The sequence below is a fragment of the Erpetoichthys calabaricus genome, chromosome 2 (assembly GCF_900747795.2).
Source record: "Erpetoichthys calabaricus chromosome 2, fErpCal1.3, whole genome shotgun sequence".
NCBI lineage: Eukaryota > Metazoa > Chordata > Cladistia > Polypteriformes > Polypteridae > Erpetoichthys > Erpetoichthys calabaricus.
Window position 1 is genome coordinate 322,529,243 of NC_041395.2, and position 19,899 is coordinate 322,549,141.

The 19,899-nt window shown below is 36.6% G+C and overlaps 1 protein-coding gene across 9 annotated transcripts in view; it reads right to left on the reverse strand.

Moving 5' to 3' along the window:
- Positions 1-19,899, reverse strand: part of LOC114647307 (sorbin and SH3 domain-containing protein 1) — a 155,943-nt gene that overhangs the window by 82,618 nt on the left and 53,426 nt on the right. For 7 of the 9 annotated variants that reach the window (XM_051923346.1, XM_051923347.1, XM_051923349.1 and 4 more), the window contains 7 exons: positions 15,768-15,828; positions 11,018-11,092; positions 10,705-10,767; positions 8,159-8,221; positions 6,581-6,628; positions 4,191-4,320; positions 491-605 (listed from right to left, as the gene is read on the reverse strand). In XM_051923346.1, the coding sequence (XP_051779306.1) occupies positions 491-605; positions 4,191-4,320; positions 6,581-6,628; positions 8,159-8,221; positions 10,705-10,767; positions 11,018-11,092; positions 15,768-15,828 (555 nt within the window). The remainder of the gene's footprint in view (positions 1-490; positions 606-4,190; positions 4,321-6,580; positions 6,629-8,158; positions 8,222-10,704; positions 10,768-11,017; positions 11,093-15,767; positions 15,829-19,899) is intronic. The other 2 variants (XM_051923354.1, XM_051923353.1) reach the window with 2 other exon arrangements.

Here is a 19,899-nt window from a genome sequence, read left to right on the forward strand (position 1 = left end):
CCTCAATAATAATTCCCCTTGACCTTTTGTATATTTTATGAATATCATGTCTGACATACTTACGTTTGTAGGAGGACTAAACCTGTAAAATACAAAGCCTACACATCCCGAAGCAATGGGCTCTACATCAGGGACCCTAGCAGCTGTAGTACTCCTTGAAGAGCAATCCTGGGCAATTTTAATTTCACAAGATGCAGTGGAACACAAGCAGTGCAGAAAGCCACAAATTGAAACCCTGAAACAACGCACAGTGAACAGGGATCTGCGCCATCAAATCCACTGTGAGGCAGGAACCAAAACTGGGACAAGTATCAACAAATTAGCACAGTCCTCATGCAAGCAGCACTGCTGAGGAGCCGATGGCACTATGCTACTGTGTCTGTTGTGCGAGGACCTTGCCAAGCGACGTTCCACTACATTAGTCAAGCTGAGGTACATACATAATGCAAACAGCAAATCATCAACAGCAGCTTTTTTTCACACACGGTACCGTTTTCTCGTGGTTCAGCACTGAGGATTTGCCCGGTTCATATTCAAAGATACTCCTTGGCTCTGCACGGTATTTCCTGGTATCAACCTTCTTATCTGAAGGCTCCCACTCGTTCCTGTGAGGAAGAGAAAGCAATTAAGTATGAACTTGACAGTTGCCATGGAAACTGATTTTTTTTTTTTTGGGCCACTGAGCCTCCCCGTTCTGCTACTCAACACAGCCCCCAAACCAAACCCACCCCCTCCCAACGTCATCAGATTTAATCCCACTTTAATCAGGAATCCTCTGAGCTCCAGCAGGAAAGGAACTCTCTAGGGATTCAGTAGAAAAAGGCTGTTTATGTTTCCCCTACCCATAAACAGCCTGGCCCTACCTAAAAATGAGGAAAAATCAAAAACAGCAGCAGTAGCAGAGGCTAGGAATCCAAAGTAGTGTGCATACCTGCCTTCTAGCTATCACTGCTGAAACATAGCTGCCCAGATACCCAACACGCACACAGACCTCTGGGTGATTCAAAATTAATCATATGTAACACCCATTCACATGCAAGGAGCCATCATCATTGTCTTTATCAAGCTGTAGCTGACAACCCTTTACCAGTAGCCACAGGCATATAATCCATCTGATTACCAAGCAGCCAAATAAAAGCAGAGTGAGAAATTATGACAGTGAAGCTGTCTAGCATAGCGTGTTCTTTTGCTTTGACCAAAGGAGGATCAGGGTCATACAGGCAGCAAGCAGACTACAGACTCCTCTGGTGACATCTCAGAGGATATTAAGAAAAGAAAGCAAGGACTGACGGTCCTTTATGGAGTGTGCCTGACATCACAAAACTGCAGGGTTCAATCCAATTTTTGGATCGACATATCACTCGCAACAGAATGGGTTCTGACATGAACTAATCACATAAAGAACTACAGATTATAATAGGAAGGTCAATGTTAACAATGGGCCTTCTTGACCCATGGGACTCATACCTACATATCTCCAGCATAAGCTTTTAGCAATACATTAGATAGTGGATATTGTGTTAAAAGTCACTTTTATTTCTAGTTTATTTTTGATTTGCAGCAGCAGGAGTTTTGTCTAAAGAAGCAGAGTCATTCATTAAATGACGGGTAATTTGTATTGTGTGTCGTGAGGGTAATGCGATAAAACAACAGTATATAAGTGATTTCTTATTTCAGATTGTTTTAGCCTACTCTTGCTTACAACAGTTATCCATTCTAGAGACTGTCATACTGAGTCAGAGACAGGGCCTTTCATCCCAGCACTAGAAACCTGGGAAAGCAGAATCCCGACTTAAGATTTCAATATTTTTTATTTCTCATGTTAAATGTTTTTTGGATGCTGTTGCTGAACACACAAAAGAGGCATTTGTCTGAATAAGTGTAAGTCTCTAAGGCTAATTGTAACTCTATTATGATTTTGGCCTATGTTGTTCGGTGTTTTTTTTTTTTTTTGAGCTTTCCAAATTCGATGCACATATATCTATCATGATCATGCTCTGCATGTGAATAATAAGTAAAATCAATAGTGACAGACAGATGTGACCTAATAGTAAGAAGCGATTCAGTGCAGTACGTTTGTGAATTTGTCAACTTATGATGGCAAGGAAGAGAAATATAAAACAAAAAAATCATAGCTGTTGTTTCCAATGCATTTATCACTGTCAAATCTGTATGTAGAAACTTGTGGACATGACAGAGGAGCAAGGGCTGGTGAGAATGGGATGCTCAAGTTTTAGATACAAAACAATGGTTACCAAAGTTTGGTAAATTCTTTATTAAATGTTGTGATCCTATGTAGTTTTCGGGTGTTCAAAAATCTCTAAAAAGATCATGTCTATGTCACATACAGTGGAATAATGGGAACTGAGCAACAGTGTTACTGTAGTGTTGATTTTAGTTAACAAATGCAAGGTTGTACAATATGTGCTTCATGCTCTAGTTATTTAACATTGATGAAATTTGTTATTAACAACATGGTGGCATTCACAAAACGAAATAAGAATCTGAATAAAGAAGGGCAATAATAACTCCATAAATTAAAGAGAACAAATCAGGACACATTTAAGCTGGATTATAAGTAACAACCACAAAAAAAAAGCACCGAACCGTGACCTGTATTTATAGGATCTTTACAGATCAGTGACAAATTCCTTCATTTAAAACTTTCTTTTAAACAGTAGAAAAAAACACTAAATGATGGGTTCCACTGTATTTTTCTTTCAGTTTGTTTGTACTGAGCAACACATTCAAGCAATCTATCTGCACTTTGTATAATCTCCTTCATGGTGAAAACAACCCAGGTTCCAAGTCCTATAATATGGTGGCTTATACTGTTGAGTTAGTGGTGAGATTTATACTTCAGAGTCTGAAGTTTTCAATTCATAGGATGACCTCTGTAAAGTGTCAACATGTGGTTCTGCTCCCAGAGTGCCTGTTTCTCTGCTACCTAGGCCTATATCAGTATAAGAACAGAATTAAGATAAGTTTGAAACACAGTTAGTAGTTAAGGGGACCCCTTGCACTAAGAATCTGACTACAGTAATCCCTTGCTATATCGCGCTTCGCCTTTCGCGGCTTCACTCCATCGCGGATTTTATATGAAAGCATATTTAAATATATATCACGGATTTTTCGTTGCTTCACGGGTTTCTGCGGACAATGGGTCTTTTAATTTCTGGTACATGCTTCCTCAGTTGGTTTGCCCAGTTGATTTCATACAAGGGACGCTATTGGCAGATGGCTGAGAAGCTACCCAGCTTACTTTTCTCTTTCTCTTGCGCTGACTTTCTCTGATCCTGATGTAGGGGGATTGAGCAGGGGGGCTGTTCGCACACCTAGACGATAAGGACTCTCGTCTAAAAATGCTGAAAGATTATCTTCACGTTGCTATCTTTTGTGCAGCTGCTTCCTGAAACGACATGCTGCACGGTGCTTCGCATACTTAAAAGCTCGAAGGGCACGTATTGATTTTTGATTGAAAAACAAACTCTGTCTCTCTCTCTCTCTCTTTGTCTGCTCCTGACGGAGGGGGTGTGAGCTGCCGCCTTCAACAGCTTTGTGCCGCGGTGCTTCGCATACTTAAAAGCCAAACAGCCCTATTGATTTGTTTGCTTTTCTCTCTATCTCTGTGACAGTCACTGCTCCTGACACGCACTCCTTTGCAGAGGAAGATATGTTTGCATTCTTTTAATTGTGAGATGGAACTGTCATCTCTGTCTTGTCATGGAGCACAGTTTAAACTTTTGAAAAAGAGACAAATGTTTGTTTGCAGTGTTTGAATAACGTTCCTGTCTCTCTACAACCTCCTGTGTTTCTGCGCAAATCTGTGACCCAAGCATGACAATATAAAAATAACCATATAAACATATGGTTTCTACTTCGCGGATTTTCTTATTTCGCGGGTGGCTCTGGAACGCAACCCCCGCGATGGAGGAGGGATTACTGTACAACTCTAAGTTGGGTGGCACTTCAAAGATGAACAGATACTGTGAAACTCTAGCCACAGTAAACACCTTTTGAGCTAAATTTCACAGATTTTCAGGGTATTTGTAAACTCTATAAATTATATTCTTTGCCCATCATTCTGCCCAAATTCAACCTTCCACTGAGGCAATGGGGAGTGCAGAATTCTAAACCAAAATTATTTATTGAAGATTATTATGCCTCTTCTACAGAGAATTCCTTCTTACCGGTCAGAGGAAGGCTTCAGAGAGGATGAGCGAGTGGGTAGAGGAAGAGTAGCTGACCGCTTCACAGGGACCTCAGTGTCAATAATGTCTGCAGCACTTTTTGATCTTGGCACATATGGTGGACTTCTCACTGATGAAACAGAAGATCAAATGATCCACTGAGCACAATCGCTATTCAGGAATTAGATTTTATTTATTGATTCTGAATATAAAAGCAACTTTAACTTTAAAAGCAACTTTAAAAAAAATTTTCAGGTCTGGTGGAGCCATACCACTAAGTAGTTAAACTTTATGTTAAATGGCATCTTTTAATCTAAAAAAACTCAACCCTTTATGTTACATACACAGTATCTTTACAGTGCCATAAAGTTTACACATCATTACATAACATGGCATTCATATACCTAAGTTATCCACATCAGCCAAGCTTAATATTTTTACATTTTGCCATAAAACAAGCAAGCTTTATTTTATACTTCAACTTGTATATTGCTCATTGACACAATATAAGCAAAGGATTTCATATGTATCATAGTGAGTAGTGCCACAAAGCAACCAAAATGTAATTCATACTGAATATGTAAAAAAGTCTTTTACCTTTAATTTACACAGTATAGAACTTCCATGGCAATGAAACAAGGCACATATTGTGGCAATATGAATTAAACAATGCATTAAACTGTTAATTAAATTATGCATACAACGGAAAATCTATGAGGAGGCAGAAAATGATTACTGGTCATCTTACCCTAGAAAAAAAGAAAACACACACACACTTACTGCCTCTTCAGCATTTTATCAAGACGTGGCAGTGGAAGTTGGCAGATGATCTCTCCTCCTCCTTACTGAGTTTAAGAATACGTGGAGGATGATGAATCTGTCCACTGAATTTCTGACCTTGCTGAGAGAAAGCTTGTGGTCTTTAGAGTCCCTCAGCTATGTGTATTGACTAAGCATCTATACAAATCATAGTGTAACATTCTCTAACCCACTGTAATTCATTTTAGGGTCACTCACTCCCTCCCCATATTTGTCATATTATTTATGTATTAGGCTGTCAACGTATTTGTCAGCTTCCATGGTTAATTTGTGCTTCTTGTATGCCAGATACCTTGACAATCCTACTGTTAAAGGTGAGGACATGCAATCAAAAGCCTGAACAGACAGAATTTATTTATAAAAAAAAAAAATAGAAGAAGAAGAATTCATTTAGAATAGCCAAATGGCATCCAGATAACACAGGGGGACAATATGTGTTACAATTGTTGGATTTACAATATGTAGCCCTTTATACTATATATACAGTGCCACACACGTGCGCATGGGAGACAGCTAAAGGGCTTGAGTAAGGGCAGTTCCGAGTCATACCGGGATGTGGCAGAGTGAACTGACTCTTTTTCTCCCTTTCCTGCAGACCATTCACGGGAGATTCCACCTGGTCCTCTTGACATCACTTCTGGGACCGAGCCTATGGAAGGAGTCCTTGCCAGCTCTGGCCCCTGTGAGGTCATGTCCGGGCTCGAACCTATGGCTGAAGACCTTCATGAGCCCAGCCCCTCTGATCTCACTTCCTGCCTTCCCCTTTAAATGCCTCCACCTTTTCCCTATTCCCTCAGTTCTGTTTTGGACTCGGTTTTGTGCACATCAGTGCTGTACCTAATTTATGACTTTGCAGCCAGGAAACCAATTATACGGTTGGATGCCCCAAACCTTTCTATGACTCTGAGTCAAGTTTGTGACAACAGGAAGTTAAATACTGTAAACTTTTCTAATTAACATGCAATTTTAAGTTTTTTTTGGCCCTAAATATAAAACAATTTCCCTGCAAATCCATTAGGTTTGCTCAATGCAGATTTAGATTAGTGTCTTTATTTAAACCATAACCCAATGTATTTATTACCTGCTTCTGCTTTGACCAATCCAGAGTTACAGGGCCAGAGCTCATACTGGTAACACTGCATACAAGTTAATAACCAGCACTGGTCAGGGTGCCAGTCCATCATAGGGCACACTCATGCACATATCCTCATCATTTACATAATGCCAACCAGAAATTGCATAATATAAAGTATGTGAGAGAACTATAAATGAAAACAAGTTGTCAACTATCTTTCATTTGCAAACATGCAGATTTATAGTAAAAAGATTGTTGAATGTTTACATTATTTTGAATTTATAAATATTTTTAACAGAGAAGGATTCAGTTTCTATACTAATTTAACTTTTCTCAAACTGTAGGTTTGAGTATTTCAGATTGTAAAAGGTATCTACACATCTGGACAATAAAATCTAATGCATAATTTGCACCAAGCTTGTCTCTTTGGCTGTTCTTTGTGAATTTTAGGAAGCTGAAGAACAGTTTGAAATAAAAAAAGAAACAAAATTCTTACCATCTTCTGAATATGACTGTCTGGGAGAGTAAGAATCCAAGTCATCATCTGTAATGTAAAGATTAATACATTAGCATTTCCAGTCAACTCAAAACTCTGAAATATATCACTACACTGCAATCTGGGACACAAGCAATGGTCCCATCAAGTTGAATGGAACATTAAAGCTGGCAATCTAAAACATGGAGAGGACAGAAGGATTTACATGCCCTCTATATGACCACAGCAGAAAACCAGGTCTTTGTGCCATGGCTTTATTTGAAGAGGATAAACAAAACGGCTCAATGCAGAATACCATTCACAAAGATCCAGGACACAAATCCCATCTAAAAGGGGAAACAGAGCTGTAACAGGCATGTTGTCAGCTTTTAGTCTTAGCATGTGAGGACGTTTCCAAATGACAATTATATTTTAAAAATATGTTTCACTAAGTTTAATTAAAAAAAAATAAAACACATGCACACACAATTGATTACTATTTAGAATAAGTGGGCACAAGGTTATATGGACACATTATCATAATGATTCCATTTTCAGCCCAAGTAAAATAAAACAAATTAATGTGACAGAGATAATTAAACTGCTTATTTTTTAATAAAGTTAAAATAAAATCTACTAAAATATTGAAGCTTTGCAGCACTACAGTTCAGCTCAACTTCACCCCAGTTGCTGCTGCCAGAGTTTGTCCTATATTATTTGAACTTGAATATTCACTTATGCTCATTTACATGTCAGCAAAATATTTGTATCTCTACAATTAATTGCTATCCGACAGTCTTAGATAAAGCAAAGTTTTGTATACCTGATATAAATTAACCATGAATCAAAATAAGTATCATTAGCCCGTTTATTCCAATAAAGGGCGATGGGGTATTTTTATGAGAATAACAGGACAAGAATCGACAGCCCATGGGAAGTCACTTTCACTCACACATGCACACTCGAATCCAACAGTTCAATTTACAGACATCAATTTATACAGTATAATGTGAACATCTTTGGGATGAATCCACAATACCCAAACACAGAGAGAGCCTGAAAACTACACACAGACAGATCCTTGACTGAAATGTATACTTTGGACTCTGGAATTATGAGGAAAAACAACATTATGGCTCAAACCAAGTATTTTTAAATGTGTTTAATTTTTATGCAACATTAATAACTGATTATAGAGCTACATTCAAAAACATAACAGCATGCTCTGTATGTTTTATTAATTGCTCATTATATAATATACAAAAATATTAATATATTTGTTGTGTATGCTTGACTCCACTATAGTTGATCTTAAAAAAATCACTACTTCTGAAACTTGGGAATTTAGCATGGTGTTCACTTGGAGTGGGGCCTCACTTGAGACCACAGAGAACTCTGTCCACCTGATCCTTATACAAAGCACCACTTTGGTCCACCTTGCACGAGATGGAAATAAGTGAACATAGAATGGTTTTGAACATAGCTTGTTTTTCGTAAACCACAGGCAGGGCAGTGATTCTCAGGCTGGAAGATTCACTCTGCTCAGTTTATTCAGGTTCCTGCACAATGGCATAAGATGCCAAATAAGGAAGCAGATACCTTCAGCTTGGAACCTTCTTGCCACCTCCGAGAAAATGTAGGTTGGTGTGTAAGTGTTCTCCACTAGGGAAGAAAAACAAGAAAGAAAGAAAGCAGCAAAGACAAAGGACAAGATGAGATGAAATGAATGACACAAGACGCTGTCAAGCCAAGCATCTCTTCTTAATAGACTTAAGCTCTCTGACTAGCAGTGAAGCTGCCTACACATGAAGTCTCCAAATTTATTCTTGTACGCTTCCTTCACCAAGCCATGATTAATAGATACTGAGGAAGATCTGACTAATCTTTCATTTACCCTTACCTGAAAAACATGGCTAATTGTAAAGATGAATCACTAATGGAACATTTCAGGAGTAATGCCTGGTTGCTGCAGAGGAACAAGGAAATTGATCAATGTTTACTTTATACAATGCCTTTCACAACAAACAAAAAAGCTATCTGTGGGTACCTGTTACAGGCATACAACCTCTGTAGTGAATGAGAAGATACAACCTAAGCACTGTTTCCAATATAGCAGGGACACTGCACTTCACTGCTAAAAAAAAATGTACTCACTCTTTCGAAAATACCCCCGTGTTAAATTGCAGCTGGAAAAACAAGACATTTTTAACTGAGTGGGTGAGCTGTCCAGACAAAGCGAATTGTCAGTAATTGTCATGGTGGTAGAAGGCCTGAGAAATTAAATGTGGAAACCTAAGAAATGGTGATAGCTCTCACTGTCAGCAGCTAGGAAAGGCACTTTCCTAAATTTGGCTTAAGTGATTACAAAGCAATAATTAGAAAATAATTTATTACAATTCCCATGAAACAGTGACACCTTCAGAGGATAAAGCATTGAATGTAACGAGCAAATATATTGGTTAAACCCCCACCATTAGATTAGATTTGCTATGATAAGCCAAGTCAGGGTCGCATGCAATATCAGGAGCAAAGTGTGAATCATCCTTGGATGGGCCACTACTCCATCACAGAACTCACTTACAAATTCATAACCACACAAAGCCAATTTCGAATCCTCCACTTAACCTGCATGAATATCCAGAGGAAAACTCATTCATATATTTGGGTGTCGGGGTGTTCGAGTGGGGCATGTAAACTCTATACAATGATCATGAGTTGGATTTGAACTCGGGGCACAAGATCCTTGAGGCAGTAGCTCTAACAAGTGTACCACTGCGCCACCTTCATTATAGAAATATGGAAATAAAACCACAGGACATCATGGTAGGTTTCATTTGAAATTGATAGCAGAAGCTCTATCACTGATATATAAATGTTGCTAATTATTATAACACTGGAACGACAAGTCTAAGTTGAGTGTTGGGAGACAAACTCTGACAGAAGCAGTGGATGCAGAGTGGACTGGAATGAAATCCACTCTTCCAGGAGTTTTATTAAGCTGAAATTGCAGAATGTTTGAAAGATCTTCCTACTGCAGGAATACTTACTGATGACTTATCCTTGTTTTGATCCTATGTATTTTGCAAATTACCAAATGGTGGCAAAAACTATGAAAAGCACTGTATAAAGTCTAATTATTTTAAAGCAGACACACTACTCTGTGAAATGTACCTTGCAACAGTAAATACACTGACTTTCTTACTTGGCTATAGAAAGAAAAAACTACGATTAATCAGATCTCCCTCATCTGTTCAAGTTGTTTAGCATTTGCTCCATTAGACTCAGGGATAGGACACCATAAGGCTACTCAACTGTCACTGGTATTGAGTGGTCCTGATCTGTGTTTCTTACATCTATTCTAATTGTTGTATGCATCATTTGGTGTTTGTACTGTACTGCTGTTGCTAATCTGAGGGAGATATTCAAGTAAGAAACTCATTGTGCTGTATACACTTAACAATAAACTTGACCTTGAACTTATATGGTAGCTTTGCATAACTATGTATTTTTATGACGCAAATTCATAGTGTCATGCCAGTGTTTTGAAAAAAAAAAAAAAAGTGAGGGCAGCGTTCTCTTCTCTGCGTGAAAGCAGATAATAAACATACATTTCCACAGGAATTGTACATCTGTCCTGTGGTACACCTCCTCAAGGCAATGTCCTTGCTCATCGATTCCTGATGTTATAAATAGTCTATACAACAGATCTTAAACTGTTTCCTCAAATCTAACTGCAGCAACAAAGCACCGATTTCAAAACGTTTGCTCATAAAGATTAACTTTAAAACCAAAAAACAAAACATGATATCTAACAAACATATTAAAACAAGAATGCCCTTCTGATTAAGAAATCAGTTGAAAGTAAAACCTGATGCTGCTGCTTCTCCCTCTGCTAAAGGAGTCAATCTTTTTATTATTATTATTATTTAAATAGTGCCCTAGTGAGTACCATTTCATGCCACATTATAATGCAAGCCAGTCACCCCTCCAAAACCAGGGCTGCATTTTCATCTCTCAAAATATCCTGTAAAAGCACAGCAAAAGATGCATGTGAAAAGCACCGAGTTATCAAAGGCACAGCAATGAAAAGACCACAGCCAGTACTGAAAAAAGACATGTCTCACACAACTTCGCTCAACCTTTACCTTTCACGTTTGTACTAGGTGGACTCTCTGGAAACTGGTAGGTTGGAACATATTGGTTGTCTTCTGCAGCAAAGAGAATATGTGGATTTGAAAACTAATTTGGACCAACCTCCCCCACCTTCCAATAACAAACCAGGTTTTTAGTAAACACGTAAGACTTGTCTCTGTCTAAGATTCATTTAACAAGAACAGATGCAGTAAATGGAAAAGCAAATTTAGTAGTAAAGAATGGATTATGGTTAGCTTTGGAAGAAGACAGAAAGCTAGCTGTTAAAGCAGAGGAAGGGAAACATGGGGGGGGGGGCAGTGGTACCTTCTATTCTGCTCTGCTTTTCAGTGGGCTCAGGAAATATATAGGTAGGATGATAAGGGTTTTCTTCAGGAGAATCTGAGGTGAAACAGAAAGTTGAAGAAAGAGAAATGAGTGTAGAGACTGAGGTAACAGCAAAACACCATGCATCAAGCTTGGAATAAACGTAGGTTTGAAGATGACAGGGTATAGGTGATACAATAGAAAGATAACACTTTGGAAAGAAATGTTACTAAATGGATAAGTGGCGAGTGAGCAGAGGGGCTTGAGAAAACACGCTATGCACCACTAGGGTCACTCTGTATTCAGGTCACTACATGGGCCTGAGAGAAATATTTAAATAAGATACTATATTAATGTGTCAAAAAACCCGACAATACCAGTCTAGAAGTAACTTACTTGTTCAATCTATTATTACATTTATCATATTTTTAACTATTTTATATGACAGGAAGACTGTAAGCCTATCTCCTATCTTTTTATAACTCATATAAATAAAGGTCTGATACAAATTAATGCATACATGTGGATATCTACATAAACTGTTGTTTCATTTATCATAAAGTTTACTATACTATACATACTAAATGACTTGATTTATCAAATGAATTTTTTTTCAAATTGTTTTATCATATAGAACAGGGATAGGGAAAGTTGGGCCTGAAGAGCCGTAACAGCTGAAGGTTTTTGTTCCAACCCAGTTGCTTAATTGCTCACCAACCCTTGCCAATAACAGATCTATTTAACTTTATGGCTTTCTTAGTGTTTTCATTCTGCCTTGTCAAGCCATTCTTCTATCATTCTTGGAAAGGAAAAAATGAATATTATCCAAAAGGTTTGTAGACGGAAGCAGATTAGTAATTATCTGTCCTTCACTTTTTTCTCTTCAGTTTCTTTTCAAATATCTTATTAAACAAGACAGCTCATAAGGAATGCACATAGGTGTAAATGGAAACAAGGTAGATGTAGAACTGCTGGTTCCTTTGTCATTTTCATCCTATTGCTAAAAAGGGACAATTAAAAGCAGTAAATGCAGCAGTTTAACAGTAAAACAAGCAATTAATGAAAGGGAATCACAACAAGCGAGACAACTAAAACAAAGCATACAAATGCTGCTTGAGCTATAAGTGTTTGAAGAGGAATGATTGACTTCTCATTAAGAATTTGGGTTGAAATAAAAACCTGCAGCCACTAACGGTCCCCCTAGGCAAACTTTTGCTACCCCTGATGTATACAGCAGGGGTAGGCAACGTCGGTCCTGGAGTGCCACAGTATGTGCAGGTTTTTGTTCCAACCCAGTTCCTTAACGAGAACTCAATTATTGCTGATGAAGCACATATTGCTTAAGTGACATTTAATTAACCTTAATTGCTTATTTCAATCTTAAACTGCTGCATTCAGTGTTTTAATTGCTCCTTATTAGCAATAAGATGTAAAACAGGGGTAGGCAATGTCAGTCCTGGTGAGCCGCAGTGGCTACAGGTTTTCATTCAACCCAATTGCTTAATTAGAAACCAATCATTGCCAATCTCAGACCTTATTTAATTTTATGGCTTGTTAGTCTGTGCAATGTAAGGCTTTTATATCGTAGATTTTTTTCCTTTCCAAGGATATCATCCAAATGATTTGAAGCCTAAAACAGATCATTTTCAGTCTGTCACATTTTTCTATTAAGTGTTTTATTAAATCAAACCGTGCATGATGAACACACACAGATGTAATTGGAAAAAAGATAGCTGGAGAACTGCTGGCTGCTTTGTCTTTTACATCTTATTGCTAATAAGGAGCAATTAAAACACTGAATGCAGCAGTTTAAGATTGAAATAAGCAATTAAGGTTGGAGAACCTTAACAAGCGAGACCACTAAAATGAAGCATTAAAATGTCACTTAAGCAATATGTGCTTCATCAGCAATAATTGAGTTCTCGTTAAGGAACTGGGTTGGAACAAAAACCTGCACATACTGTGGCACTCCAGGACCGACGTTGCCTACCCCTGGTATACAGTATTTCATGAGGGGTATTTAGCTTTTTACAGAAGCTCAAGAAATATCATAACAAACAACTTGACTGCCTCCCAAATACACAGAAGCACTACAACAAAAGAAAACTTCCGACTAAGCTAATGATAAGACAGCAGTCCCAGTGATGCATTACAAATTCATATTGCTGTTGGTATAAAGGAGCTCCAGTAGTGTTTCTTGATACACTTCTGCTGAATAATTTGTTGGCTTTAAAATACTCAATGCTGGTGTGTCACAGAGAATATCTGCAGTATTTGTCATGATGACCATCACTTTTGTCTTCATTCTCTCCTCTGCTACGACACTGCCATTTTTTTGAACATGTATGTATACATAAGTAAAAAATGTTATTTCTAATATATAAATTAAAAAATAAAATTTAAAAATGAATTTCTCACATCCCATATTCAGAACTTGGAGATGAGACTTTTTTCTTATTTACAATTCCTATTATTAATGACTATGAACAATTGGCCAACCTATTTATTATTCTTTTCTTTTTGATTAATTATAAGTATTCTTGAGGATTTGCTTCCCAGTGTGCACTACCATGCATACATAAAGCAACAGACTCAAAAGTAATGTTTTTAGGTTTGTATCTAATACAAAATAATAACAACAATAAACAAATATGAAAGAGAATACAGATTAAACAGAAAGACTGTACAAAAACTATTCTTTCTGAAGAAACTTAAGTTTAAAAAATTCTACAGAAACTGTGAGTAGTAAATGCTTTCATTTGTGCAAAGTATTTTCACATTTGAGTGCTGTGTGGCCACCTAGTGTCCAAAACATTAAACACCCAAGTCACTTGTACTTTCAGCCTACTTTACCTGCCAGTTTTCACACTTTACAAATACGTAAACACCTAACAGTGCATTGGTAATGTATAAGCCACTTTTGAAAAAAAAGCTGGCTAAACGAGTCAATGCAGTCCAACACTTAGTAAAACAGTACTGCTCAATGATTAACACAGACAAGATTTTGATATATTTTAGTTCCACTAAAAAACCACTTACCCCTCTCTCCTTTACATTTAATTTTGGCAGAGACTCTACCCCAGTCTCTCTTTTACATGTGGGATTGACCAGATAACTGTCACTAGGTCTAATTTTTCCCATCTGTGGCAGCTCAGATGGTGGTGCTTTTTCAAAATCTTTATTAGCTTATAGTATTATCTAGCATTTCTGTGCATTTTGATTTTTGCTTTGGTGTTCTCAAGTTTGAATTTCACTCTTACACTAAATTTCTTGTTCTGATCTAAATTTCACAACCATCTACCCACCTTATGGATTCTATGCTTAAATTTAAGGATTTTAAACTTGTTACAGAATGTCTCTTCCTATTTTGGACCATGTTTTTGGAAAACAAATCACTTTTTATTAAAGCCACTGAAATCACAATTATTTTTCATGGCTGCTTTCACGTTGGCTAGTCTAGATGTGCAGTGCAATGCTTTTTCTGCAGTCTTGCGGATTGTTTTTTCTCAGAGGAAAACTGGCGCTGAAGTGACATGATGACTGCTCATTCACCTATGTAGGTGTCTGGTTGGTGTGTGCCCGACAACAAGAATGTCTGCTTACCATTCCAAAAACACCAAAGACCTCAAGTTGTAATACATTAGTAATTAAAAAAACAGACAATATAAACGGCTCAACAGAGCTGTAAAGTGGCTAGCAGGAGAGACAGTCATCAAATCACCTCTGTAGTGCCATCTCACACTCTCCCATCCTTTGCCTGCTATCAGTCTTTGATGGTGCACCATAGAGTTTAGAAGTGTGTCTCTCATGCCCTTGTGTGGTGAACTCGCAACATGAATTGATTTTTATCAGAATTTTTTCTTCACAAGGCTAAATTGGAGACACATACCCGTCAGGCAAGATACTGTCTATATTGCTGAAGCCAATAATTAACTAACAAAACTCCAAAGATTGATATGATTGCCTTGATTTTAGCCTTCAAAATCAGGTAAAATTAACAACTTTTTCATATTAATAATTGTACTTTATTGCAGACTATTTCAAGAAAATTTAAGCACTCCTATGCAAGTGTATATTTCACCACATCTGAAGTATTGTGTGAAGTTCTGATCACCACTCTACAAAAAGGACAGAGCAGCACTTGAAGCTGTGCAAAGGAGAGGAACCAAGTGCATCCCAGGACTCTTGAACAGATGAGCCTGTGTAGAGACATATTCTGTATGTTCAAATTTCTTCAGGGTATCGATAAAGTAGATCCAGACAACATTTCATTAAATGCCAAATCGCATATTCAAGGACACCAGTGGAAATTAAGGGGAAGTGCATTTAGGACTGCAGGCAGGAAGGTCTTTGTTACTCACAATAGTTGTGGTAATCTGGAACAAACTACTGAGGCATGTAGTTGAAGCAGGAACTTTGACAACCTTTAAGAAGTATGTGGTTGAGATATTGGAATAGCTTAGCTTTTAGCTAAATAAACCAGCTTGACTGACACAATGTTATCCTCATTTTTCAAATTTCTTATGTTCTGGAATTGATTCATAAACCATGAGAGACTAATAAAATAAATGATGTCTCATTTACTCACAGCTGTTGCAGTTGTGGTTTAAAACTGATGATACAGATCAACCAGCAAACTACTAAATAAGTAAATAAATACACACATCATGTGCTGCTACTCCATTTTTTTCTCTACTCAAAATTTGGTAGACATTATGTTCATTATTATAAAAAAAATCAGAAATGTCACCTTTTATCTTGTGAATCTGCTTAAACATTGTCTTGTACCAGTCCTTGGATCTCTCTGTATTCTGCAGACAGATAAAAAAGAGTTATCTGATGTTTCATTCCTCAGAAACCACAGTGTTTGCTCTGAGGCTTTTTGTAAGTTACCATTTTTGTGCTTATCTGTACTTTGAGTTGAATTAATAGTCAAGAACCTTTTCACACACTTTAGAAGGTATTTTTTGGCACAAAGAACCATAGATACACAGGATTAAGCTACAAAGTACTTTTTGTGCTGCTTTGCAGATCTTAAAACCTCAACGGGATCATATTCTGCAGAAAACACTGAAGATAAACTTAGGTGAATAGAGACTGATGAACTATGTTGGGAAAATGACCAATTTTCATTAAACTTCTCTTATATTCTCTGGCTTTTTCAACATATTTTTTTTTTTTTGTGAATTTCCCATTGGGATTAATAAAGTATCTATCTATCTATCTATCTATCTATCTATCTATCTATCTATCTATCTATCTATCTATCTATCTATCTATCTATCTATCTATCTATCTATCTATCTATTATATAGTGCCTTTCATATCTATCTATCTATCTATCTATCTATCTATCTATCTATCTATCTATCTATCTATTGAATTCTGTCACAACTCCCTAATAACCTAAAAAATCAAATTCAGGTAACCTTTAGCAGTCAGTGGCCTAACAGACCACATTTCCTTGCCTACAATATCATGTTGCAGTGGGAAATTTCACAACCGCTCAGTCCAACAATTTGACTTAGTAATGGACTTTACTCTTTATTATTGTTATTATTATTACTACTACTACTTAGTAGATCTCTTTATCCAAGGCAACTTACAAAGCAAGTTATAATACATACAATAATAAAGGTTCAATCATTAAAGCAACAGAGAACAAAATAAACAAAAAAACAAGCACAAGGCACTAAAAATACAACTACATAATTATAGATACAACTAGACTGACAAAAAGACAAATATCAGTATCCTAAACTCTTTGCAAGCACAAAGCTGCTATCCTGTGAATCGAATATTCTAATTATCTCTTGCCCCTATGACTACAGACTAGTTCCACCTTGCAGTTGGTAAGGCACAGAGGGCAAACAGTTTTGTACTGTACATACAGAATGTACTGAATGTACTAAGTGAAGACTATGTAAGTCTGCCATACAGAAATAATGACTAAGTATAGAAAGTAACTGAAGTTTAACATGAGAAAGCTAAGATTGTAATGAAATGAAGAAGAAACCTTTTTTCCTTTTTTTCCTAACTTTCTTCCGAATTTTTGTGATTTGTTCCTTTTAATTTTCACTAAACTTTTTGGACTGAGGGATTTCTTTATGTCCTTTCCAGCAGCAGAAGTTGTTGATTTAAAGTACAACTGTACAAAAGAAACAAAACTAAAAAGTTCTAAACATCAGCAAATCATCTCTCTGGAATGCTAGAACGGGCTTTAATGGAACATACTGTATGTAATGCCATACTGTATATTCAGAATATAATAAACATATAACTGTATTGAAGTCACATTATGCTTGAAAAATGAGTAGCCTCATTAGTGTTATGTTTAGCACTGGAAGAATGAGCCAAAAATTTGTTTTTTTTTCCTCAGTAAGAAAAAATGTTATTAAATGTAACAGAAACATGTTCTGTAAATACCAAAACATCAACATAAATGCAGCAGAAGAATAATGTCCAGTGCTGTACTGATGTAGATTTTGTACAGATCCTTCATGTGGTATGATTTGAAACAGTCACCAATTCACAGCTTGACATCACACTTGGGACAATAAAAGAGTGCTTTCTTTGTGTACTTTTCTTAGAATATTTTTTCTGTTCTTTGCAGTTGAGAAGGAAAAATGTCAGTGTTGGTCCACATGATTGATGTGCCCATTGTGCTGTTGTAGGCTACCACAGTGCAAGACTTAGTGACTTCCGCATCTTCTCTGACATGAAAGCTGTGAACAGTGCTTAGCAAGCTAATGTCTTTCTTGTCCTTCTACTTGATCACAATCATTTTGCCTTTTTACCACACATATATACTGCATCCTGTTGCAGTGTTATGCAACAGCTTACCATGCTCATACAGTGCTATGTGCATCAGTTTTACTATCCTTGTCATGTCTGATGACCAATTCACCTTGTCATCATTATCACTTAATTCAAAACTTCTAAATCTGGCTTTACAGCTTCTTGTTTACATGCCATTATGTGTTTTAGTCGAATACTCTGCCCCACACATGAATATTAATGAGTTAAACAGAGTGTCAAAACACATAGGAATATTAATCTTTTTTTTTGCTGCATGATGTCATTTTATCCACTAGATGGCAATAGAACACTGTCCCAAGCATTATTCAGGGTTAGCACTTTACAATGTATCAAATCATAACAGCTTAATCCAAGAGACACTCAGGCTTAACCCCCTTTACATAGAATTCTGAGCCTGTATATATATATATACACACACACACACACACACACATATTTTATATATCTATATATATATATATATATATATAGAGAGAGAGAGAGAGAGAGAGAGAGAGAGAGAGAGATCTATGAGATATATACACACAGACACACACTCAGTATCACAAAGTGCAGTAATAAAGGTGGTAAAAAAAACTATAGCTTTGGTTCCCCCATTGGCTGTGAAGCACGAAGCTTTCATGTTACAAACGTAGAGATCAAGTATTTATTAAAAACTTTCTGTATCCTGCACTTGACTTTCCTTCATAAAGCTATGATTTTAGCAGTTACATATTGTAGAAAAATATATCATGATATGTAATGAAAGAGAAAAAAGTATGTTCTCCATCAGCCTCAATAAAATGATTAATATTCAAAATAAATATACATCTTTTGAAGTGCTTTTACAATGTTAACAACCATGCCAAACTTTCATTGGGACTGAGATAATAGCTTATGAGTTATCCTGTCTATGGACTCAAATTCTGATAAACAGACCTAACTGTGTTTGTGGTCAAACTGTGTTCAAGGATACGTAAAAACATGTAAACTTGTTGAAAAATTTTGACCATACCAAAATAAACACATAATTTACAGCAGTATTTATTGGGCACACTCTATTACACTGGCATTCTACCACTTTACTTTGGATAATTGAGGAGATTCACTGAACTAGATACGCGATGAAAAAGAAACAAGAGAAGCTTCTTTCTTTCCAAGTCACACTCCAACCAGTTTTGACCAACATGCTTAGGTGCAGATAGCAAGAGAGGATCTCATCTAAATCTCAGCTGTACTCAATTCCCTTAATGCTTTATAATACAGCAACACTGGCAAACTTTAATAGCTATATTTTATTTAAAGATTTGTTTATGTAAAATGAAGTAATTTTATTTGAATTAATACTATTAATAATTCTAGGTATATTTTATTTGTAATTTTGTTGAAGAGATTACTCAAAATAAAAATGGGGAATTGTGTTAATATATTTTTCTAATTGAAAATGCATTCTGAAAGTTAGAAATGTAACTTTTGGTCCTGGGATAAAGTAAGAAAAAATCATTTCAATTACACTAGGCTCCTTACACAGGGATTTCACTGTATCTGTGTTACTACTGTTCAGGAAAAATAATGTTTCAAAAGCTTAAATTAGGTCTCCACACGACATATGACATGTGGGATGTTGTAAGAGTTGGGTGCTTCAATTAATTTATAGCATCTCAGACCATCATTATCATTCAGGAGTTAGGCAAATTACTTTAGGAGTACATGCTCCATTGCTGACGTCCTGAAGGCTTATGACAGCACTGTCAGTGCTCTGTTAGCAAGCATATGCAAGCCTGCTGATGTTGCTCTATTAAAGTAGACTTGTATTTAAACACGCTAAGGGACTGTGCATTCTTTTCTTCATTTTGTTGCTAAATTTTTAGAAACTGAGCTGTACAGAATATAAATTATTTACTATTTGTGTAACTTATTAATTTGATGGATAACCTGGCATTTAGCAGTCAGTAAGCCCTTTAAAAGTGAACATTGTAAATTTCCACATAAAATACAAAAAATATTTTTTTTGCGAGATCAGTGTCTCTATTTAATGTTGATTCATTAACCACAAAGGACTAGCAGAGAACATGAGCATGTCT